The following is a 26,808-nucleotide window of genomic DNA, read 5'->3' as shown; positions in this document are numbered from 1 at the left end:
TTTGCTATTCCCTTATCTGTAGTTGACTTGATTTGAATATCCATTGTCTGTAGTTGATGTGATATGCAGATCAATTGTCTGTGTTTGATATAATACGCTGATCCCTTGTATCTTATTGATGCGATATGCTGATCCCTTGTATCTTATTGATGTGCTATGCTGATCCCTTGTATCTTATTGATGTGTTATGCCTTTATTATTGATCCCTTGTATTTTATGGATATGATATGCTTATTTCTTGTCTGTGATTGATGTGATATGCTGATCCCTTGTATTTTATTGATGTGATTTGCTGATCCTTTGTTTGTGGTTGATGTGATATGTTGATCGCTTGTCTCTAATTGATGTGATATGCTGATACTTTGTGTTTGGTTGATGTGATATGCAGATTCCTTTTGTAGCTGATGTGATTTGCTGTTCCCTTATCTGTAGTTTTCTTGATATGCTGATCCATTGTCTGTGATCGATGTGATATGTTGATCCCTTGTTTGTGTTGATGTGATATTCTGATTCATTGCATTTGGATGCTGTTATATGCTGATTCCTTTTCTTTAGTTGTTTGATATACTGATTAATTGTTTGCGTTTGATTTGGTATGCTGATCCTTAGTTTGTGGTTGATGTGGTGTGCTGATTACTTGTTTGTGGTTGATGTGATATTCTGATAACCTTATCTATGACTGCTTTTGAGTAAGCATAGTACAGGTATATTCATAATTTCATTTAAATACCCATTTATTGCCCACTATGTAAAATTGGCTGTATGAACATTATATACCACGTAAATCTGTTGGAAGAAATTATTAAGTTAATAATTAATTTCTGTTTAATGAAATAACCTGTGATTTAATCACTTAAGGATAAGAATATGCTTAAGAAAGCATTTTTATCAGATCTCATGAAAAAGAAGTCTATAATTTTATACCTTTACTTTTTGTGTCGCCTGAGAAGGCGACATATAGGGGTTACTTTTGTCGGCGATGGCGGTGGCGGTCTAGTCCCGTTTTCATTTGTCCGGGGCATATTTTTAAGACTATTAGTGGAATCAACTTGAAACTTCATATGTAGATAGATCTCATTGAGGGCAAGTGCAGAGCACAAGAACTGTTACTCTTGCTTCCAAATTTTCAGAGTAATTGCCCTTTGTTAATTTCCATGCTTAAAGTTTTGTCCGGGGCATATCTTCTAGAATATAAGAGTTATCAACTTCATATGTAGATCTCATGGAGGGCAAGTGCAGTGCACAAAACAGTAACTATTGCTTTCTTAGTTTTAGAGTAATTGCCCTTTGTACACAAAATAACAGTAACTATTGCTTTCTTAGTTTTAGAGTAATTGCCCTTTGTTAATTTTCATTCTTAAAGTTTTGTCTTGGGCATATCTTAAAGAATATAAGAGGTATCAACTTGAAACTTCATAGCTAGATAGATCTTATAAAGGGCAAGTGCAGTGCACAAGAACCATAACTGTTACTTCCATATTTTAGAGTGATTGCCCTTTGTTGGCGTCAGCATCCCGTTTTCACTTGTCCGGGGCATATTTTTAAGACTATTAGTGGTATCAAATTGAAATTTCATATGTAAATAGATCTCATTGAGAGCAAGTGCAGAGCATAAGAACTGTTACTCTTGCTTCCATATTTCCAGAGTTATTGCCCTTTGTTAATTTTCATGCTTAAATTTTTGTCTTGGGCATATCTTGTATGATATAAGAGTTATCAACATGAAACTTCATATGTAGAAAGATCTCATGGAGGGCAAGTGCAGTGCACAATAACAGTAACTCTTGCTTTCTTAGTTTTAAAGTTATAGATCTTTGTTAATTTTACTGCTTAAAGTATTGTCTGGGGCATATTTTGAAGAATATAAGAGATATCAACTTGAAACTTCATATGTAGATAGATCTCATTGAGAGCAAGTGCAGAGCATAAGAACTGTTACTCTTGCTTCCATATTTCCAGAGTTATTGCCCTTTGTTAATTTTCATGCTTAAATTTTTGTCTTGGGCATATCTTGTATGATATAAGAGTTATCAACATGAAACTTCATATGTAGAAAGATCTCATGGAAGGCAAGTGCAGTGCACAATAACAGTAACTCTTGCTTTCTTAGTTTTAAAGTTATAGATCTTTGCTAATTTTACTGCTTAAAGTATTGTCTGGGGCATATTTTGAAGAATATAAGAGATATCAACTTAAAACTTCCTACATGTGGCTAGATAGATCTTACTGATGGCGAGTGCAGTGCACAAGAACCGTAATTTTTGCATCTATATGTTTAGAGTTATTGCCCTTTGTTAATTTTCAAGCTTTAATTTTGTCAGGGGCATATATCATAAACATAAGAGGTATCAACCAGAAACTTAACAGGTAGATAGATCTCATTGAGGGCAAATGCAGAGGTGAGAACCATAACTCTTGCTTCCATATTTTTAGAGTTATACCCCTTTATTAATTTTCGTTGTTAATTTTTGTCCGACTAAACGTTTTTACCTTCAGTTCAAATGCCACCTACACTTCAAAATTTAAATGGCTAAATCATTGTCTATAAATGAATAAAATGCCAATCCAACAGCTATAATGTCGACAGTAAATAATTCGTCAGGCGATACATCCGACTCGCGAAGTTCTAGTTTCATACAATGATAATTGTAAGTTTTAATATAATAATGTCTGACATATGTTGCAATAAGTACACAAAATCTCTCCAAAAAAGAAATTATTTTCGATTGTGAACTATCTATACATCAAAATACAAATCAGCCTAGCTGTTGTTTTGATTAATCTTTTGATTTATGTTGCATCAATGGTGTCCTGTAATGTAATTGTTTATATGCAGAATTACCGGACAAGAAAACTGAAGTGTGCATCTTGAATTCAAAGAAGGCGTACAACATCTGTGAGTAATTTTAGAAAGGCCATTATTTAATGAATATTCTTAAAAATGCATTGAACAATATAATATGATTGGAATATCTCTGTACAGAACAACAAAACGTCTAAGTTACCACTGTGAATTGAGTTTGTAAAATAATTGTATTCGTCATTCAAGTCAATGCTTGATCTGTCCTTAAAAATTATAAGACATTTATATGATGCCACCACATTTTTAGCTCAACTATTTGAAGAGTATGGAGAGCTATTCTACTAACATTAGGGTTTGTGATACACCTTTGTTAAAATTGTGCATGCAAGTTACCAGGGCTTCTAGAAATTGGCAATTTGCTGGTCTGGACCGATTTTGACCAAGCCAGACCCATGTCAGTTTCCAAAAGTGTCAAAAAAAGTAAGTAATATAACTCTATCATGCATTTAATGCAAATAATTGCTCTTTATTATTTAGCAAATTAACAAATTCTGGATAAGGTTTTGCATGTAGGCACACATAGGTTAATATCTCAGCAAAAACATCATGTCTTGCATTAAAACATTTTACAATAAAAGATATATGAAAATTTAATCTTGAATATAACGCAAATTTTGCCCCTTTATTTTTTTACAGGTTTTGCATGTAATCTAATTTCCCAGTGATCCATGTACATTTCACCGTAACTTTGCAATCTTTAAACTTAAAAGCGGCGGAATAGTTGAGCGCGCTGTCCCTGTGACAGCTCTTGTTATAGGTATTTAGTCAGTTCTTCTACTAGAGAAACAATGTGTTTGTATCAGCAATTTTGCACATAATTTCTGTCAGGCTCTGTCATGATGTTAAACATGTGACAATATTGATGACAGATTTTTACCAATCTCAAGTTACTTAATTGTGGCAAAATATTTCTTGGTACATCAGCTGTTCTAGTAAATCTTTCCTAGAAATTCCTTGAAACTGGTTCAAATTGCTATTTTTTTCCCATCATTATGAGGCTGTGATATGGCCATGTGCTAGATGGGCACTATTGCTTAGATTTATTTTTATACCACAGACTTTACACGGGCATTGCATGAGTAAATTTTAATGTAAGATAAAAAACAATAGTGCATCAAATGTTTAAAGGACTGTTCAGATTTTAGCCTTATTTTATATACTGGTTCAGCTTTATTTTGAGTTTTTCATAAAAAATTCAGGAAGTGGTATCAAGGATTTTACCACACGCTATTGTCTAGTTGATCCTTGCCAAGGGGGCATTTTGGTCTGGTTCTAAGACGTGAGCAATGATGAACCTGGCGGAAAACTGAATAATTCAGGGGGGGTTTCCTGTAAATATTGTATTTTTTGCTGCATTATTGAAAGCACATTTGTTAACATCATTTATATAAGCCCCATCCCAAGTGTACTATTGTTCGCTACAACATGTTTTTGTTTAGAACACCAGGTGCAGGGAATGTCTATTAGGACAAATATATTAGTACTTATATCAAGGGATGGTAAGGTTTGATTGTCGACAATCTGCATGTCAGTATCTGAACTAAGCCTTATAGATTCTATTATCGCATGTTTTACCTTGTTTCCTGTATAATTATAACTACCATTACATATTTGCTATGCATTGCACATGTGTAAGGTAACATTCCTATTCCATCTTTGAAACTCTGTGTTGTTTACCTGTCAGCGATCCTGCTCGGTCACCTGAAGCTATCCCTGGGCGAGGTGCGGCAGGCTCTCTACATGCTAGACGAGGCTATCCTCACTCCAGAACTCCTCCGACAACTCCTCGCATATGCTCCTAACAAACAAGAGGTACTTCACATGTGTAGGGGCCCAGTATTGTGTTTCATGTTGTTTTGCTGCAGAAACTTTTTGAATTACTGGTAGTATACAAATTAGGGTTTGGTGGATATATAAATGGCATGATATTTTAAAATTGTACATTATTAAATTTTAAATGACTAACTGTCATGATAATGAACATTATAGCAGCATAGCTGAATATTCATCACCATGTTTTTGACTGTATTAAAATTCAAGGCTTTTCTCCGGCTTTTGTGCTGTTCTTTTTTGCTAGAATGTTGCACTTGCAATCCTGCAAAAGGAATTCAATTTCAAAGCTTTTTACACAAACATTTGCAGATGGAGCAGCTAGACTCATACAATGGTGACATTGAAGAGCTGAGTAGAGCAGACCGCTTCACGTATGAGGTGAGCATCATTGGCTGAGCCAGTATCATCTATAGACAGTTGTGTGCTTTATGCTCTTCATCAATCAAGTTTTGTGGAAAACATTAATTTAATGATAACTTTAGCACACTTGATCACTTAATGCTCAGAGGGGGCTTTTAGGATCACCCTTTGACAGTTGTCTGTTGGTGTAAGTCATCTGTCAACACTTTTCTTCAAATGAAACTCTCCTCTTGAACCACTGGGTGAATTTCAACCAAACTTCACAGGAATAGTCCTTGGATGTTCCCTATTAAATAGTGTTCAAAGAATTAAATTCCATGCAGAACTCTGGTTGCCATGGAACAGAAAGGAAATCTTCTTGTCAATACAATTAAGCAAAGAGCTTAAATTTTAAGTGTGTACAATTGACTAGTGGGCCTCTTCAAAGTTTTCTCATAATGTGGACTTGGGTTCAAAACTGGCCACGTCCCATGGGTCACTTGCTCAATGTTTGTGATTGGTTGGTTGTCAGGCATCAGTCATCAACAATTGCTTTAAACAACATCTCTTTCTATATTGTTTGGTCAAATTTCATCAAACGACACAGGAATGATCCTTGGTTGATACTCTTTCAAAACTGTTTGAAGAAAATATTTCCATTGAGAATAATGTTTACCCTGGTAACCAAAAGGAAAAACTCCAATGTTACAAGGCCCAAAACTTGATCTTTGCTATATGGCATGTTGCACTGGCTAGTGGTCGAGTGGCATTGTCAAGAGATCCTCTTCCAAATTAGTTCAAATGTTATCCCTGGGTCTACATTTACATTTGGTCCAGTGGTCATTTTACTTATGTAAGGAAAATCTTAAATAAACTTTTCCAAAACAACAAAGCCTAGAAATATTTGATATGTAGCATTGTTTAGTGGCCACCAAGGTTGTTTGAATCATGCCCCTGGACTCAAGATTGCTCTGGGGTCAAACTTTGCTTGACAAACTTTGACATGGAAAATATGTTTTTAAAAAGAAGGCTTACAGGTAAAATATATTGTATGTAGCATTGTTCTGTGGTCCTCTAACATTATTTTCAAAATGTGTCCTTGGGGTTATGCTTGGTAAGATAAGAGAACCAATGATAGGAAATGTAGTGTACAAAATTCATTGTTTTATTACAGTTAATTACAGAGTTATTGCCCTATGTTACTTTTCTTGTCCTGAGTATAACTTGAAAATTTAAGGATGGAATTTCATACAATGATAAAGCACATTTAGAGGCAGTCCAGTGTACAAGAACCATAACACTATTTCTGCTAACAACAGAATTATTGCCCTTTGTTACTTTTTCTTGTCAGCTGCATAACTTCTTAAATTTATAATTGATTTTAATTAAGCAGCGCACATAGGTTAAGCATGATAAGTGGACATGCAGTGTACAATAACCTCAGAGTTATGGCCTCTTTTCCAAGAAATAGTTTATCATTCCTGTGTCCAGGTGACATTCAGGCCTGGTTTTGACTCCTGTGACAATTCTAGTTTCAGTATGGAATGTTTTAAAACAGTATTTGTGTTGCGTGTTTAACATGGCATTCATATAGGGATCTGTTGTCTTGTGTTGTCAACATACATGTCAACCCCTGCTGCGTCAGAATTTCATATGTGCTCTCTGACTTAAGCATTTTTTATTCAATCTTTACCAAACTTGGTTACTAGTATATCTTTATTGGCATATAATCTGGCCTTCATTTTTTTGTCAAATTTTGATGAAATTTATTTTGTCCACTCTTAAACTAGATCATTTCTTATCCAATCTTTACCAAATGTGTTTACCATGTTCATAAGCTTTGATTCTTGACTGAGTTAGATTAACAGCGTGATTGCATTATTGACTGGAAAGTTATGGTCCATAGATTGTCAAATGTTTGAACTGACTTTATCAAGTTCAATAGTTAAACATCACTCTTGTTACAGGAGTCTAACCCTAATTATTGTTTTTTTGTTCCAAAAAATTGGGCACTCAAAGAAGTAATATATTTATTTCACAAAATCCAGTTTTAGTATATTTATTAGTTTTTCTGCACAAAATTGGACTAAAACATGAATTTAGACACGACATGGTTGAAATCATTGAAAACTTGTTTTCTGTTTAGATGAGTCGAGTGCCAGGGTATGAACAGAGACTGAAGGCCCTCGTGTTCAAAGACAACTTCCAGGAAAAAATTACCGAAATGAAAGAGGTATCAAATAATTTTTGGATTACATAGGATTCATCATTTAATATATTTGTATTGTATGATATTATTAGTCTTTAATATTTCTAGGAAAAGTAGATTTGCTTGATTGGGTATGTCTGTCCAGAACTTTTATAAGCCCGCAAATGATGTTTGTAGGAGGGTATGGTAAATTGGGGTCAACACACAGTTGGTCTGTCCAGTTGTGGATCTGTTGCATGAAGTATGTGGAGTTGACTTCTTCCTCATTCTTTGAAATATTTTTCTTACGATAATTTGGTACACATGGTAACATTTTACTTCAAACAGCCAGTTAGTCAATTTAAGAGAGTTATTCATAATTACATTATGTTCCAACTAAGAATCTCTCACACTCATAACTTCCAGACTGCTCTAAGTCTGAAATTAGCCAGTGAAATCATAGTATCCTCGACATGTGATTTATTTTTATACCCCCGACAAACGAAGTTTGAAGGGGGTATATTGGAGTCACCCTGTGGTCGGTATGTTTGTCGGTTTGTCGGTCAGTCCGTTGCAATTTACCTTGTCCGGAGCATTACTTAAAAACTACTGGATGGAATTGGATTTAACTTCATACAATGGTAGAGCATAATAAGAGGAAGTGCAGTGTACAATAACCATAACTCTATTCTTGCTTATTACTAAGTTATTGCCCTTTGTTACTTTTTTTGTCCTGAGTATAACTTGAAAAGTACTGGATGGAATTCATTGGAACTTCATACATAGGAAAAGCACAATGAGAGGAAGTGCAGTGTTCAAGAACCATAACTCTACTTTAGCTGATTACTGAGTTATTGCCATTTATTTGGGTTTTTTTGCTGTCAATTTTTTTTCCAGACATTAACTTGCAAACTACTAGATGGAATTTATTGAAACTTCATACAATGGTAAAGCACAATGAGAGGAAGTGCAGTGCACAAGAACCATAACTCTATTTTAGCTAATTACAGAGTAATGGCCTTTAATACTTTTTTCTTGTCCTGAGCATAACTTGAAAACTATTGGATGGAATTCAATAAAGCTTCATACAGTGATAGATCATAATGAGAGGAAGTGCAGTGTACAGGAACTGCAATTCTATTTCAGCTAATTACAGAGTTACTGCCCTTTGTTACATTTTCTTGTCCGGAGCATAACTTGAAAACGATTGGATGGAATTTAATAAAACTTCTTACAGTGATAGATCATAATGAGAGGAAGTGCAGTGTACAGGAACCGCAATTCTATTTCAGCCAATTTCAGAGTTATTGCCCTTTGTTACTTTTTTCTTGTCCGGAGCATAACTTGAAAAAAAGTAACTTAACTCATTTATAGATGGCCATCGGCAATCGTATATTCTGTGCTTTAGAACATCAAATATATCAGTATTAACATCTCAGTATTAGCATCACTGATATTGTTTAAAGCCTTTTTTCTAACTTTAAAAAAACATAATCAAAAAATGAATAACTGACAATAGTCCATAAAATAAAGTTGTCATTTATTGGTTGGCTTTCCAAATAGTTGACTGCAATTTCATATCAGGGCGGCATTCGGGGGTATTAATCACCTTCAGTGATAGCTCTAGTTTTTTATCCAAAATGCTTACAACAGTTAAGAACTCTTGTTAGACACAGTTAATAACAAGAATGCATGTAGGATATCACATACATAACTGTTCTCTCTCGTTATAACAATATGGAAATCATTGATTTTAATAATAAAGTTACATTTGTTTACCTATTACAGACTTTTCACCAAATAATATGTGTTGGTGGGCAAATTATGAACATAAAAATTATATCTGTTAATGAGCATATTTTTGCAATGGTCATCACTGTTGATTGGTGGATGTCTTTAAAAGAGAATTATCCATATTAAAGAAGTAAACAAAACTATGAAAGGAAGGGGAAAATTTCACTCCGAAATAGTATTTCATAGTGTCATGTCAATATTTTTCTTCAAATGGGCAGTCAACAGCAAGACGTGTAAATGTACGCTGTGTGGTGTAGAATTAAACTACAATGATGGAACTACAAGCATACTCAATCACCTGTGGTTGAAACATGAATCTGAAACAACTTCAACAAAGCAGCCAGAGAAAAAGATGACCTTTTTTTTAAGATGGAAGCTTCCGACAAGCATGATTTTTGCTCATTTTATTAAATCAGTGAGTGATGCATGTATGCTGATTTCATGACGTGACAATATTTTGACATGCATTATTTCGCATGCGCTATATTTGTAGCGTGATAAGTTCATATAAAATAAAATAAAAAGGGCAAACAAAAAAATAAATGAATGAAAGAACATTTGTTTTTTCTTTTTATTGATATTTCTGATTTAGAACATTAGTCAACACTTATTGATAGATGAAAAACATCAATGAAATGGCCAATATTCCGATGACCAAAGTACACGGTATATAAATATGTCACTTCCATAAATTCAAGTTTTTCCAAGTAGCAAGCACTTGATCGGAAGAATATCTGAGTACTCGAGTACTGATTTTACTAGTCGTTGCCATCACTAGAATTTTTTGAATCTCATGAGGTTTAATTTGAGAAAACTTTAAATATTCCTGTCTGTTCTGGTGGAAATTGTGTTCTTTTATATTAATGAGAAAGTGAAATGTTTTACAGTATGGTCATATAGACATCATAAAGCAACAAACGATAATTATTTGAAAGTTTGAAAGTACCTTCTTTGAACCATCTCTTTTTTACTCTAATAATTCCAATTTTTGGGGTTTGATTTCTTGGTTGTTGTATTTTACATTGTTCATTTTTTTATGGGCCTTAGGCATGCAAATGGCAAAATAGGATTGGCATAAAATCATTTAAGGAAGATGTCTTGGGTGTAAAATGGCACAAGTTTCCATTCTTATTTGAAATTAAACTTTAATTAGAACAGCTGTGGTACCAAATACTTGATGTTGCCTTTTATAGAAAACTCTGCAATTTGACATAAATCACACTATCATAGATAGGATGTAGGTAAAAAAAGTACGAGAAAAATCAGGAAAAACTTACTCCCACTTAAAGCATAGATAAAACGCCGTAAAAAAAGGTCAAAATTAGCAGTCGCCATATTTGTTTTGATAAATTTTATTGAATCTTGAAAATGGCAAAGGTTATTCAATAGTACAGCACATGTACATAAATGATAAAATATATTGAAATAACAATGGTACAAGTGGTATAAAGCACTTCTTCCCGAACATTTTCCCTCCTATTTTCATATAAAAAATACTGATGCCACATCAAAACCGAAATAAGTCGAGGAGTGAAGCACAAGAGCCGGTCCCAAATACACAAATCATGCACAAAACCTTATGTCTCCCTCGAGGTCATAATTTCACACTTTTTCCCCAAAGCATGTTCCAAAATAAACAAAGAATTGCTAAGTGACGACTTCAAACTTAAAATACACCGAAAGATATTTGATAACAGACTGGAAAATTAAACCTCGAGTCGTTTGAAACATCGGTTCCCTTGAGATTTCAGCTCGGACCCCGGCGCCCTCGAGCCATCGCAGTTTTACTCTATTTGTTGTAGTATGCTGATGTTGAGACCATACCCAATTTTCGACTGCTGATATAACTAAATTCATCAATCGATGTGTGTAACGTCTCTTTGAAGTGAAATGTAAACAAACACCCTTTCTTTCATTTATCTCTCTATCTTAGCAATTTTGGCCTGAAATTGACATTGGAAAAAATGTCAAAAGCCTAAAACTATTGATAAGACACAGGCATTTTATCTATGGATATTTTTGGGGAGAAAAGTGCATCCTATAGACAGTGATTAAGGGTACTTGAACTGTTTAAAGACAATGAACAATTCTTCATCAAACTAGATTAATAGTAATTCATTTTTTACAGATAATTGTTTTCATCTCGGTATATTTTTTTTTTTATAAAATCCTCAATGTTAATAAAATAAGTCTGTAAGTAAAGGTTTAAATTTATTTGAAATTAATTTGAAGTTTGAAATGCCACTGACACAACAATTAATCTGTATTATGTTACAGTTTTCACAATTTCTTCCAGCATCTCCAGTGTATACGGAAGGCTTCCTTGGAATTGAGACACAGCAAACGGCTCTCTAAGATACTCGAGGTCTGTATTGGTGCATTTCTGTCATGGTTAGAAATTGGTCTGTGAAAAGAAAGTCATAGGAAGTAATTGCAACAGTATATCATTTAGTCAAAGTCTACATTTTTGTATGAAAAATTAGAGGAAGAAAACTGTGATGTACCACAAAAGTACCTTGAGTTTCGTACATCAATTATCAACTGTCTTCAAGCATCAACTTCCAATATTCAAAAAAATTCCTGACCTGGATGTATTGTGAAGATCAAAATAATAATCAGGGTGAATTGCTATTCTAGTGTATAACAGGGCAAGGTATGGATGGATGAGAAGTTCATCCTGCTGTCTTGCCTCCAATGTCTTGCACTGTCCAATGCCTGACTTCTTATGGTTTGTTGCAAATAGTCTCCACCTATAGAGAACTTGCATAGCTAAGTTGCATCTATGCAAGGTTAAAGTCACATATTCAGTTGCAATTTATATGACAGAAGTGTTTCCTTAATTGCTAAAAAGATTTAATAATGAAACAAAATGTCCTTGCCATTGGGGGAAAGTGTACAACTTGACTGCTAAGTACATGTGATGTTATATTGGCTTAAGGTCAAAGTAAATTTGTATTGGTAGGTTTGGGAACAACTTTTTATCACTCCAACTATGAGAAGGATGGCAAAAATGTGCAAGATATTTTTCAGAGTTTAGTTATTCCAGGAAGCAGCATTTGTTATTTGTTTAATTCCTTGAAATTCTTGTAAAGAAACGGGTTGTTTATCAGTACTTTTTTATTATTGTTAATACTAGTATTATTAACTTATGTTACCCTTAAGCTTAAAGCATACATTATTATTTACTGGTATGTAAAATACTATAGATCTTTTTGCAAAAGGTTACTCTCTTACCTTGTTAATGAAATATATGGTTTCTCGTCTCATAGCTGATCCTGGCCATGGGCAACTACATGAACCAGGGAAACCACAGGGTGGGGCAGGCAGCTGGCTTCAAGATAAGCTTCCTATCACAGGTGGGTCACATGGCAACAAGTAGTAGCTAACGATGACATTTGGGTATGTTGTAAATTCAATCTTAATTACTTTTATTTCTTTCATTTTTTTTAATTGAAATCAACACACTTTCAATAACAGATGCCTGTGTAGAAGTTCTGTAGTATAAATCTATGTTCTTTGTACAATCAAATATCATTCTTTCACCGTTTTATAATTTGGCCTGTAAGGTGGGCACCGTTCTGACTAAAATATGAACAGCTGCCCTGAGTAATACAATTAAAACTTTTATGATCCCATCGTTGTGGCACCTGAGTGAAGACTCTATCTTGCTTAAGGACATTTGAAAATCGAATTTCTCAAACTTTCATACTCCATTTATAGAGCAGACATATTAAGGCCCTTACTGCTGCCATGCCAAACTATATACACTCTTACACAACATCATCCTGAAACAGATTAAGCATCTTCCTTGGCAATAAAATGCTGCCAATTTTGGCTACAAGGTCATCAATAACTAAAATAAAAAATAAATAAAAAAACTCTAGGGTCGGGGTGATTTGACCGGGAAAGGTCCTACTTCATGAACAAGTATAAAACAATATAGACTAAAGCAGAGTGCAGTAATTACTTCTGAGATAGCACCAGTTTACCCCACTTAATATTTACACAGTTAAAAAACATAACGTAACATTTTTTTTTGTTAAAAACTAAGCACTGAAATCGGATATTTGAAATAATTTCTGGATCAGGTGTAAATATTCTTCCTACAAGCACAATTCTGCTTCTAAGGTATTTGCAGTGTCTTCTAGATGTTGGTATTGAAATGATATTGATGCAACTTGAATCAAGAAATATTATAATTTCTAGTAAACATCTGTGGTCGCTGCCAATAAAAAGAAAAATATTTCCTCTTACTGGAAGATCGCCTGTTTTCCTCAGTGTACCATCTAGTTAGGGTCACCTTGTACTTATAACTGTGATAAAATTAACTGGGTCACATTATGTTGTATTTAAAAGGTGGCTCAAACTTTTTTAGCCCTGGAATAATGAACTATAGTTGTAGCTGTATATACACCTTAAGCTTCAATTAATAACACTGCCTATCTCCACCATTATTGACTACACTGCCAGTCTCCACCATTATTGAATACACTACCTATCTCCACCATTATTGACTACACCGCCTAGCTCCACCATTATTGAATACACTACCTATCTCCACCATTATTGACTACACTACCTATCTCCACCATTATTGACTATACTGCCAATCTCCACCATTATTGACAACACTACCTATCTCCACCATTATTGACTACACTGCCTAGCTCCACCATAATTGACTACTCTGCCTAGCTCCAACATTATTGACAACACTACCTATCTCCACTATTATTGACAACACTACCTAACTCCACCATAATTGACTACACTACCTAGCTCCAACATTATTGACAACACTATCTATCTCCACCATTATTTACTACACTGCCTAGCTCCACCATAATTGACTACACTGCCTAGCTCCACCATTATAGACAACACTGCCTAGCTCCACCATTATTGACTACACTGCCTAGCTCCACTTTTATTGACCACACTGCCTAGCTCCACCATAATTGACAACACTGCCTAGCTCCAACATTATTGACAACACTACCTATCTCCACCATAATTGACTACACTACCTATCTCCACCATTATTGACTACACTGCTTAGCTCCACCATTATTGACTACACTGCCGAGCTCTAACATTATTGAATGCACTACCAATCTCCACCATTATTGACAACACTGCCTAGCTCCACCATTATTGACTACACTGCCTAGCTCCAACATTATTGACAACACTACCTATCTCCACCATAATTGACTACACTACCTATCTCCACCATTATTGACTACACTGCTTAGCTCCACCATTAGTGACTACACTGCCGAGCTCTAACATTATTGAATGCACTACCAATCTCCACCATTATTGACAACACTGCCTAGCTCCACCATTATTGACTACACTGCCTAGCTCTAACATTATTGACTACACTACCAATCTCCACCATTATTGACAACACTACCTATCTCCACCATTATTGACAACACTGCCTAGCTCCAACATTATTGACAACACTACCTATCTCCACCATAATTGACTACACTACCTATCTCCACTATTATTGACTACACTGCTTAGGTCCACCATTATTGACTACACTGACGAGCTCTAACATTATTGACTATACTACCAATTTCCACCATTGTTGACAACACTACCTATCTCCACCATTATTGACTTCACTGCCTAGCTCCACCATTATTGACTACACTGCCTAGCTCTAACATGTTTGACTACACTACCAATCTCCACCATTATTGACAACACTACCTAGCTCCACCATTATTGACAACACTACCTAGCTCCACCATTATTGACTACATTGCCTAGCTCTAACATTATTGACTACACTGCCTAGCTCCACCATAATTGACTTTACTACCAATCTCCACCATTATTGACTTCACTGCCTAGCTCCACCATTATTGACTACACTACCAATCTCCACCCATATTGACTTCACTGCCTAGCTCTAACATTATTAACTACACTGCCTAGCTCCACCATCATTGACTACATTACCAATCTCCACCCATATTGACTACACTGTCTAGCTCTAACATTATTGACTACACTGCCAGTCTCCACCATTATTGACTTCACTACCAATCTTCACATTATAGACTACACTGCCTAGCTCCAACATTATTGACTACACTGCCTAGCTCCACCATTATTGACTACATTGCCTAGCTCCACCATTATTGACTACACTGCCTAGCTCCAACATTATTGACTACATTGCCTAGCTCCACCATTATTGACTACATTGCCAATCTCCACCATTATTGACTGCACTGCCTAGCTCCACCATTATAGACTACACTGCCTATCTCCACCATTATTGACTACACTGCCTAGCTCCAACATTATTGACTACACTGCCTAGCTCCAACATTATTGACTACACTGCCTATCTCCACCATTATTGACTACACTGCCTAGCTCCAACATTATTGACTACATTGCCTAGCTCCACCATTATAGACTACACTACCAATCTCCACCATTATTGACTGCACTGCCTAGCTCCACCATTATAGACTACATTGCCAATCTCCACCATTATTGACTACACTGCCTAGCTCCGCCATTATTGACTACATTGCCAATCTCCACCATTATAGACTACACTACCAATCTCCACCATTATTGACTGCACTGCCTAACTCCACCATTATTGACTGCACTGCCTAGCTCCACCATTATTGACTACATTGCCTAGCTCCACCATTATTGACTGCACTGCCTAGCTCCACCATTATTTACTACATTGCCTAGCTCCACCATTATTGACTACACTGCCTAACTCCACCATTATTGACTGCACTGCCTAGCTCCACCATTATTGACTGCATTGCCTAGCTCCACCATTATTGACTACATTGCCTAGCTCCACCATTATTGACTACATTGCCTAGCTCCACCATTATTGACTGCACTGCCTAGCTCCGCCATTATTGACTACACTGCCTATCTCCACCATTATTGACTACATTGCCTAGCTCCAACATTATTGACTACATTGCCTAGCTCCACCATTATTGACTACATTGCCTAGCTCCAACATTATTGACTACATTGCCTAGCTCCACCATTATTGACTACATTGCCTAGCTCCACCATTATTGACTACATTGCCTAGCTCCAACATTATTGACTACACTGCCTATCTCCGCCATTATTGACTACACTGCCTATCTCCGCCATTATTGACTACACTGCCTAGCTCCACCATTATTGACTTCACTGCCTAGCTCCGCCATTATTGACTACATTGCCTATCTCCACCATTATTGACTACACTGCCTAGCTCCAACATTATTGACAACACTACCTATCTCCACCATAATTGACTACACTACCTAGCTCCACCATTATTGACTACATTGCCTAGCTCCAACATTATTGACTACATTGCCTAGCTCCACCATTATTGACTACATTGCCTAGCTCCAACATTATTGACTACACTGCCTAGCTCCAACATTATTGACTACACTGCCTAGCTCCAACATTATTGACTACATTGCCTAGCTCCAACATTATTGACTACATTGCCTAGCTCCACCATTATTGACTACATTGCCTAGCTCCAACATTATTGACTACACTACCTATCTCCACCATTATTGACTACACTGCCTATCTCCGCCATTATTGACTACACTGCCTATCTCCACCATAATTGACAACACTACCTATCTCCACCATTATTGACTACACTACCTAACTCCACCATTATTGACTACACTGCCTAGCTCCACCATTATTGACTACACTGCCTAGCTCCAACATTATTGACAACACTGCCTAGCTCCAACATTATTGACAACACTACCTATCTCCACCATTATAGACTACACTGCCTAGCTCCACCATTATTGACTACACTGCCTAGCTCCAACATTATTGACTGCACTGCCTAGCTCTAACATTATTGACTACACTGCCTAGCTCCAACATTATTGACTACATTGCCTAGCTCCAACATTATTGACTACACTGCCTATCTCCACCATTATTGACAACACTGCCTAACTCCAACATTATTGACTACACTGCCAAGCTCCAAATTATTGACTGCATTGCCTAGCTCCAACATTATTGACTACATTGCCTAGCTCTAACATTATTGACTACATTGCCTAGCTCCAGCATTATTGACTACACTGCCTAGCTCCAACATTATTGACTACATTGCCTAGCTCTAACATTATTGACGACATTGCTTAGCTCTGACATATTGACTGCACTGCCTAGCTCCAACACATTGACTGCACCTTTTAGCACCAACATTATTGACTATACTACCTTGCTCCAAGATTTTTTCTTTAGTTTTAAAAGAAATTTATAATTGAAAAATGTTTGGGGCATGATTCTTCTAATTAAATTTTTCAATGACCTTTTGTTATGTCTTATCAAGCAAATCAAGACTGTTGCATTTCAAAGGTAATAGCTAGGGCATTGTGACAGTTTTTGGTATTATGTGGTTGACACCACATTAAAAACTGCAACACTTTATTGCATTTGAATTGCGAGTATGGTATCCTTTCGATTGATGAATAAAAACAACATTAGTCTATCATCTAACCTGCATATTGATATGACTTCTATACACAGTTGGAGATCACAAAGACGGCAGACAACAAACTCACATTCCTGCACGTGTTGGCGGAGGCTGTTTTCTCCAAGTTTCCTGAGCTGGTTGCAGTCGGGGAAGAACTTACAACAGTGCCAACTGCAGCCAAGTGTAGGTTACCTGAAAACAATGTTATTTGGTCTAAGCAAAGTCACATATCTATTTATAGCATTTTTTTTTTCCCAGGAAACAAATAATTTTTGAGTTACAAATTCCAGGAACTGTATTTCATTACATAAGTTGTTTAAGAAAAAAGGTGTAAAATAATCTCAGTTTGACTATGAATGAGTGTATTTGTGCTTAAGAAATTCATTTTAAGCAGTAAATCCATCATTTATTTGATGTTACATAAGAAATGCCGGGTCCTGCAACTCACACACAGTAAATTTGGGCTTTTTGATAATCCACTGTGGCGCCCTAATATGGGGCGAGTTTCATAATGTCATAAATCTTAATAATACAAAGTTGAACAAGCTTTACCTATAGGTTCAAGAGTAAATATTATCAGGTTAATTCCTGCTCTTATGTGAAAAGTTTCAAAACCCTGTCAAAACTGCAGAACACTTCTCTAACCAGTATATGCCAACTTTCTGGAGAAATATTTGTGGTTCAGAAAAATCTAGGGTATTTTGACATTAGACCAGGAGATTTGTATTGTGTCTCAAGGTGTGTCAATATCTCATACAGGTCATATTTCTGGAAGTTTCACAGTGGTTATATCCTATTAAAAATTAGCCGAGGGTGATCTGGTTGTAACATGCAATCTGTTATAGTTTATAAAATATTTTTGTTGCAGACTCCAATGTGTTGTTGAACCAAGAGCTTCAGGACCTCCGAAAGGTTTTACAGGTTAGCACAATTTTCTCCATACTGGTCAGGTACAGGTAAGCAGCTTTCTCCATTCTGTTAAGGTACAGGTTAGAACAGTTTTCTCCACACTGGTCCGGTACAGGTAAGCAGTTTTCTCCATTCTGTTAAGGTACAGGTAAGCACAGTTTTCTCCACACTGGTCAGATACAGCTAAGGAGTTTTCTCCGTATGAGTCAGGTACAGGTGAGCACAGTTTTCTTCACACAGATCAGGTACAGGTAAGCAGTTTTCTCCATTATGTTTATGTACAGGTAAGCACAGTTTTCTCCACACTGGTCAGGTACAGGTAAGCAGATTTCTCCATACGAGTCAAGTACAGGTAAGTACAGTTTTCTCCAAACTCGTCAGGTACAGGTGAGCACAGTTTTCTAAATACTGGTCAGGTACAGGTAAGCACAGTTTTCTCCAAACTGGTCTGGTACAGGTAAGAAGTTTTCTTCATACCAGTCAGGTACAGGTAAGCACACTTTTCTCCACACTGGTCAGGTACAGGTAAGCAGTTTTCTCCATACAAGTCAGGTACAAGTTAGCATGTAGTTTTCTCCAAACTGGTCAGGTACAGGTGAGCACAATTTTCTGAATACTGGTCAGGTAAAGGTGAGCACAGTTTTCATAATACTGATATGATATAGGTAAGCAGCTTTCTCCATACTAGTCAGGTACCTTAACATGGCCAGCCTTTCAAGAGTGCTTCTGTGGGCTAAGATCATTATTTGATCGATACTATAAAAAAAGAGTAAAACATACTTAAACATACTATCAGAACATAAATAACACTTTGTTAATATGTTGTCAAAGCTATAATTAAATGTCACAAGGGAAATCACAGCGCCAAGTGCATGCGCTACTTTGGGCAAGCAGCATGATAAATCAACATATTTGTATTAGGTTCAATTCTGTCTTTTATGTTTGGGTAGCATTTTATATTTATTTTCTATTCAATGCTGAAAAAAGAAAACAAAGTGGCTGATATTCAAGTATTGAAAAAGTCTGAAAAGAAAAAAGTAATTGTCAACTGTCTACCTGTCTACTTATTTCATATATTATCATATTTTAATAGTAATCAGAATGTCATTCTGTCCCAACAGTTTCTGATGAAAAACTTGTGAAGGCTTAGGCCCAATGATCTCAAACTTGGTAGACAGATTTGTCATAACCAGCAGATGAATCCAATTGTTTTTTAGGTCAGTGTGTCAAAAGAAAAGGTTGTGGTGACATTGGGCTGAATATCCATTTCCTATCAATAACTGAAGCTGGGCCCAAGGGACCTCAAACTTGGTAGACAGGTTGGTCATGAGCAGCAGATGAACCCCTATTGATATTTAGGTCAATGGGTCAAAGGTCAAGGTTGTGGTGACATTGAATTAAAAATTTATTTCCATTCATTAACTCAAGAGTGCTGGGTCCTAGGGACCTCAAAATTGGTGGGCATGTTGGTCATGACCAGCAGATGAATCCTGTTGATGTTTAGGTCAGTCACTGAAAGGTCGTGGTGATCTTCAGCTGAAAATCTGTTTCATTCAATAACTGAGGAATGCTAGGGCCCAGGGACTTAGGGACAGAGGTCAAGGTAAATAACTGATGGTCACTTGGGCCCAGGAACCTCATTCTTGGTAGGCATTTTGAAAACTACCAGTGGATGACCCCTATTCACAATTGATACCAGGATTTCAATAATTCAAACATGATAAAGCCAAAAAGGGCTATACTGCTTGTCCTAGTATCTGTTTCTGGTTCAAGTTTTAGGGCAAGTTGGCATATTCACCCCTATCACCAACACCTTTTTTTCAATTCTGTTATTCACTTCATATATCACAATTTTGTTCCAGACCATTACACTATTAGGTTACATAACTCCATACCATCCTAAATACAAATTATGGTTACATTTTTAGGGCACAATGTGTCTACATGGGTATAGTTTTGGGGCAAGTTGGCATTTTCTCTTATAATTACAATACCCTTCATTCAATTCTCTTCATATTTTCAATTGTTTAGTACTATAACACAATTAGGTTACATAGCTCCATATCATTCTCTGGGCTTGTAAAATTTGACATTTGACAAGTGGCGGCATATAGGGTTGCCCTTGTCCGTACGTACGTACGTACGAACGTACGTACGTACGTACGTACGTACGTACGTACGTACGTACGTACGTACGTCCCGAAGATTGTTTCCGATCTAATTCTTGAAAACCGTTTGTCCAATCCTCACCAAACTTTAAACACATGTTTGTGACCATAATATCTTGATCAAGTTCGATAGTCATGGAAATCGCTTTAGTCATTTAGGAGTTACGGCCCTTTTTTGCCAAAAATTCCCGAAGATTGTTTCCGATCTAATTCTTGAAAACCGTTTGTCCAATCCTCACCAAACTTTAAACACATGTTTGTGACCATAATATCTTGATCAAGTTCGATAGTCATGGAAATAGCTTTAGTCATTTAGGAGTTACGGCCCTTTTTTGCCAAAAATACTTCAAAAATATATGTTTCCAATCTAATTCTTGAAAAGTATGTGTCCAATCCTCACCAAACTTTACATACATGATTGTGACCATAATATCTTGATCAAGTTCGATAGCCATGGAAATCGCTTTTGTCATTTAGGAGTTACGGCCCTTTATTTGCAAAAAAAGACTTGAAAAATACGCCCCGAAGATTGTTTCCGATCTAATTCTTGAAAACTGTTTGTCCAATCCTCACCAAACTTTTAACACATGTTTGTGACCATAATATCTTGATCAAGTTCGATAGCCATGGAAATCGCTTTAATCATTTAGGAGTTAGGGCCCTCAGATTATCCTGAATAATCATTATGGCTTATTTTCTGTGACAAAAAATCGAAGTGGGGGCATCCGTGTCCTATGGACACATTTCTAGTTCTGGTCTGGACTGATTTTGACCTTGCTGTACCAATTTCAGTATCAGAAAAGGGCTGAATAATTGGTACAAACTTCTTCTTTTTTCAATTTGGTCCAAAATGGTTAAGTCAGTAAAAAATATAGAAATTCTAATACACACTGTGTTTGTCATTCACGTATCCCCAAATACCCAATTACCAGGCGACCTAGTCGTGCCCTTATTCTAAAGAATATCAACATTGACATGCTTCATAAACTGGAGAGACAGACCACTGAGTGCGCCACTTATCATACTTCATGTTCAAAAAATATTATAAAACAAATCGTTTAAGAGTTAGGGCATGTTGTGATTTTGACTTATATCTCAATAAATTGAAATCAAAAAAATGATGGCCCTTGATCGACTTAGATGGTTTGGTTAAAATTTTAGGGCAACTTGGAGTTTTAACTTAGATCTTCGAAACTGTTCATTCAATGGATTACATATTTCACACCATCGTTCATGGCCATCACAGAATTAGGTAACATTACTCCATATTATCGCAAACATGAATTATGGCCCTAGATTGACTTAAAAGGTTTGTTTAAAATTTGCCATCAAGTTGTGATCTTTACTTACATTCAATACTGTCTGACAAATATCTTGATGCTCTTCATTCAGGTGATATAAAACCTCACACTGATAAATGTTTTGACAGACACATATTTTATCACAAATGCATTCATTTCTAAGAGCTGTTGAAGGACAGTCTCTTGTGTTCCGCATTCTCTTGAACATTAAAGTTTGTATATCAAACACGTCAGACACAATGACACAAAGAAGAATTTTTTATACATTTTTTTCTATTTTATGTTTTCATTAAAAAATTGAATCCTTGGAAAAAAATCTCTAACATTATGTGAAGTGTTCACATACATAAATGTTTCAATAATGCCCAACAATCGCATTTAAAAGTACAAAAGACACGTGCTGACATCCACTCATCTTGCAGTGACGAAGGTCCTCATGGAAATATGTTATGTACTAACGGCTGTCCCTTCATAAAGGTCAAATAGTGATGTATTCCTGTCCAACGAGGCCTTTCTGGGTCAACTGAGTGACAGTTCTTGCTTTTTTAACTTTTTTTTAAAACATGAGGGAGGTAACAAAGATTGTTTATGGTAATTCTTCATGAAAACCATTTTAGAATTAACAAAGAAATTAAAGAAAAACAAAGTTGCTTGATTTAGATTATCAACAAGTAAATACCTAGGCCTAAAAAAAAAATGTTTGGTTAGAGTTACATCCTTTTCAAAAATATGTAGGGTAGGTAGGCTTTTTATTTTTTTATTTTATTTTTTTATTAGGCTTTATATAAGAATGTCATTTTCATCATTGGAGAATGGTGTTAAAGTTATCTCCTGTATAAGCATTTAAGGTTTTAAACTCCATATTTAAAAAACAAAAAACAAAAAAGATTATTTTTTTTAAGTTTTTCATTTTTTTTTTCAAACTGACTATAAAAACGGGTTGGCGCCTATTCCGGGAGGTAGGGTCGGGAATTATTTTTTTTTAGCCTAAAAAATTTAGGCCCTATGGTCATGTACACCTATAATAATCCCAGCCTTATAATGTAATGGGAGTATGGTGGACCTGTAACTGACAGCACTCCAGTATATTTCTTTCTTCTGCTTAGAACTTTAACAATGTTAAAGTACTGGAAATCATGTCACCTTGGTGATAATCATTGCAAAAACATGTATGTCAAACTCTGTCTCATAGCTATAGAGTTTGACTTTTGCTATAAGTATATAGCAAACCTCTCTTTATTTTTCAAGTGCAAACACTTCACCTGGTGAATTCTCATTAAATGTTAGCAATTTAATTTAGACTGTTAAAAAATATGATAGTCATCTCAATAGATATATGGTTGTTTCATAGTTCTTGGTATATAGTTAATTAATTTCTTGGTGGAGTAGCCTGTTATTAGCAATAAAGTTGTCACACTTGATTCTATGACTTGTGATTCTTTGTGAAGTGTAATAAACCACAATCTTGAAAATTATACCTTTTTTATGCCCCCGAAGGTCCTTCCGTCATTCCAACCATCCGTCCGTCCATCCATATGTCCGGCTCAAATGATACATAGAGTATTAGATGGTCATGTCCGGGCTGTAACTTTTTCATGTATGTATATATTTTAAAATGACACATGTGCTCCACATACCAAAACGACGTGTCACATGCAAGACCCATGTCCCAACCTAAAGGTCACACATCCTGTTTATTCACAATTGAATGCTGTATATAAGGACAAGGAGTATAGGTGGTTGTGTCTGGGCTGTAAATTTCTTAAGTATTGACAGATTTCAAAACAAATTGCTGCCTGTATTTGACATACCTAGACAATGTGTAGCGGGTAAGACCCATGTCCCAACCTAAAAGGTCAAGGTCACTCTTAGTGTTTGTTTACTATGGAATGCTGTATATAAGGACAGAGTATAGTTGTGTCCTGACTAACTTTCTCTTGTATGGAAATATTTTAAAACAACTTGCCATTTGTTTTTGACATATCAAGATGACGTGTTGCATGCAAGAGCCGTGTCCCTACCTCTATGATCAACGTCACACTAAGTGTTTGTTAACTATGGATAGTACATATAAGAACATAAGAGTTTAGGTTGTCAAATATGGGTGGTATTTTTAATGTTCAGAGGAAATTTAAAAAAACTTGCCATATGTATTTGACACTTAAAGGCAATGTTGCATTTGCAAGACCCAGCTGAATTGTCAAGCATAGAGGAGTTTCAATCCTATTGCACAGACATAATGCCATGTGGTCTTGCAAATGCACTAGCCATGTTGGTTAGACATAATGCAATGGGGTCTTGCAAATGCACCAGCTCTATTGGTTAGACATAATGTCATGTGGTCTTGCAAGACAACCAGCCATATTGGTTAGACATAATGCCATTTGGTATAGCAAATTTACCAGCCATGTTGGTTAGATATGATGCCATGACTGGTCCTACAAATGCACCAGCCATGTTGGTTAGACATAATGCCATGTAGTCTTGCAAATGCACCAGCCATGTTGGTTAGACATAATGCCATATGGTTTTGCAAATCTGAATGCCATGTTGGTAAGACATAATGCAATGGGGTCTTGCAAATGTACCAGCCATGTTGGTTAGACATAAAGCCATGACTGTGTTAGTGCAAATGCACCAGCTATATTGGTTAAACATAATGGACATTTCATTGCTTCTCTTTTTCATGTACTGACATTGGTCAGGTCAATGTCACATTTGGAGGCATTCATCACATACTGTGACAGCTCTTGTTCCATCTTCCAAGGTCTGAAAGTGTGTCCCCTCTAATCTGTTGAATGTTTTCAGATCAGTCTGATCAGCATAAAGTTATATGGCCAGCACTGGTATTTGTTTTATTAGCTCATATTTTAAAAGAGCAAGGCATCTGGTCACATCTGCGTTAAGGTTTTGCATGTTAGCACATTTTTATCAATCTCTCAGCAACTACTTCATAAATTGCATTGGAACAATTGTTTCCAGCCATCCAACCTACTGTAATTAATCATGTAACATAATCTTGAATATAATGCAAATCATGGCCCTTTATTGTTAACCAGGTTTTCAACGAAAACCGGGTTATTAGAATGAGGTTGTCCTTGGGCGGACGGGCCGGCGGGCGTCAAACATTGGTTTCTGTTCAATAACTTTAGTAGGCATTGATAGATATTGATGAAACTTGGTGTGTATGTAGCTTATGGGAAGGGCTAGCTTGGGATTGCTTTTGAGGGGGGTGGGGCTAAGATCAAGGTCACTGTTACTAAAAATAGAAAAATGGTTTCTGCCCAATAACTTTAGTTAGCATCGATAGATATTGACGAAACTTGGTGTGTAAGTTGCTTATGTGAAGAGCTAGCTTGGGAATGCTTTTAAGTCGGGAGGGGCTAAGGTCAAGGTCACTATTACTTAAAATAGAAAATTGGTCAAGGTCACTGTTACTTAAAATAGAAAAATGGTTTCTGCCCAATAACTTTAGTTAGCATTGACAGATATTGATGAAAATTGGTGTGTAGGTAGCTTATGTGAAGAGCTAGCTTGGGATTGCTTTTGAGGGGGGGTGGGGCTAAGGTTAAGGTCGTCTGTTACTAAAAATAGAAAAATGGTTTCTGCCCAATAACTTTAGTTAGGAGAGATAGATATTGACGAAACTTGGTGTGTAGGTAGTTTATGTGAAGAGCTAGCTTGGGATTGCTATTGAGGGGGGAGGGGCTAAGGTCAAGGTCACCTGTTACTAAAAATAGAAAAAATGGTTTCTGCCCAATAACATAAGTCAGCATTGACAGATATTGATGAAACTTGGTGTGTAGGTAGCATGTGAAGTGCTAGCTTGGGATTGCTTTTGAGTGGGAAGGGGCTACGGTCAATGTCACTGTTACTTGAAATAGAAAAATGTTTTTTTGCCAAATAACTTTTGATATCATTGATAAATATTGATTAAACTTGGTGTGTGGGTAGCTTATGTAAAGAGCTAGCTTGGGATTGCTTTTGAGGGGGGCGTCTCTTTTTGATAAAAGTAAAGATAAAGTCATACAACAAATAAATTGGCTATAATTTCTGATTGCCCATAACAAAAACCTGGTTTCGTCGCATTGCGGCGCTTCTAGTTCAACTTTAAAAGTTGTGCATGTAAGCACACATAAAGTAATATCTCCGCAACTACTTGGTGTATTGCATTGAAACTTTATACAAGGGCTCCAGATCATCTGACTTACTTAACTTATCGAGTCAGATAATTATATTGCATGTAATGCAAATAATAGCCCCTTTATTTTACTAAGGAATTCTGCTTAAAAGATGTGAACTAGTCAAAGTGTGTCGAGGAGTCGAGCAATATATTCGATCCCAAGTACACAAATCATGCACAAAACCTTTTGGCTCTCTCGAGGTCATAGTTTCACACTTTTCCCGAACGCGTGGTCCAAAATAAACAGATAATTGCTAGGTGTTAAAATTTTCGCAAATTGTAAAAATTGCAATGACAGTTGAAAAGCAATTTGATAAGGTGTGAAAACCCGTTTATCACTGTTTACGCATGACCGATAGTAGTGTATAATGGCATTTGAGATGATAATTATGAGAAGCCAATTGTGAGAAATATTAATGAGTGATGAAAATATAAATAAAACACTACCATATTGATTGACCAGTTTCGCGAAATCGACAAGATGCGCCAATCAACAATCCTTGATTTTGCGAAACTTAAATCTGACTATACTGCCATACTATGTACTGTCATATTTAAATGTTGCTTGTTACGAAATGTGCTTTTTGTTAAAATAAACGTTTCTATTTATTTATTCATTTATTGTTATTTCTTTTGCAATTTACATTTAGTATACATTTAGTTTACAACAGCCCTTGAACATATGAGCAATTTCCACAATGAA

At 36.1% G+C, this 26,808-nt stretch overlaps 1 protein-coding gene across 4 annotated transcripts in view; it reads left to right on the top strand.

The window, feature by feature from the left end:
• The window catches only part of LOC128243357 (delphilin-like), a 71,709-nt gene that overhangs the window by 31,797 nt on the left and 13,104 nt on the right, over positions 1 to 26,808 (top strand). For all 4 annotated transcript variants that reach the window (XM_052961118.1, XM_052961101.1, XM_052961110.1 and 1 more), the window contains 8 exons: positions 2,837 to 2,896; positions 4,548 to 4,675; positions 5,006 to 5,074; positions 7,182 to 7,268; positions 11,314 to 11,382; positions 12,287 to 12,373; positions 17,598 to 17,727; positions 18,413 to 18,465. In XM_052961118.1, the coding sequence (XP_052817078.1) occupies positions 2,837 to 2,896; positions 4,548 to 4,675; positions 5,006 to 5,074; positions 7,182 to 7,268; positions 11,314 to 11,382; positions 12,287 to 12,373; positions 17,598 to 17,727; positions 18,413 to 18,465 (683 nt within the window). The remainder of the gene's footprint in view (positions 1 to 2,836; positions 2,897 to 4,547; positions 4,676 to 5,005; positions 5,075 to 7,181; positions 7,269 to 11,313; positions 11,383 to 12,286; positions 12,374 to 17,597; positions 17,728 to 18,412; positions 18,466 to 26,808) is intronic.

This window comes from Mya arenaria, chromosome 2, assembly GCF_026914265.1.
Source record: "Mya arenaria isolate MELC-2E11 chromosome 2, ASM2691426v1".
Taxonomy (NCBI): Eukaryota; Metazoa; Mollusca; class Bivalvia; order Myida; family Myidae; genus Mya; species Mya arenaria.
Note: the sequence above shows the minus strand (reverse complement) of the source record. Positions and strands in the feature narration are given on the sequence as shown.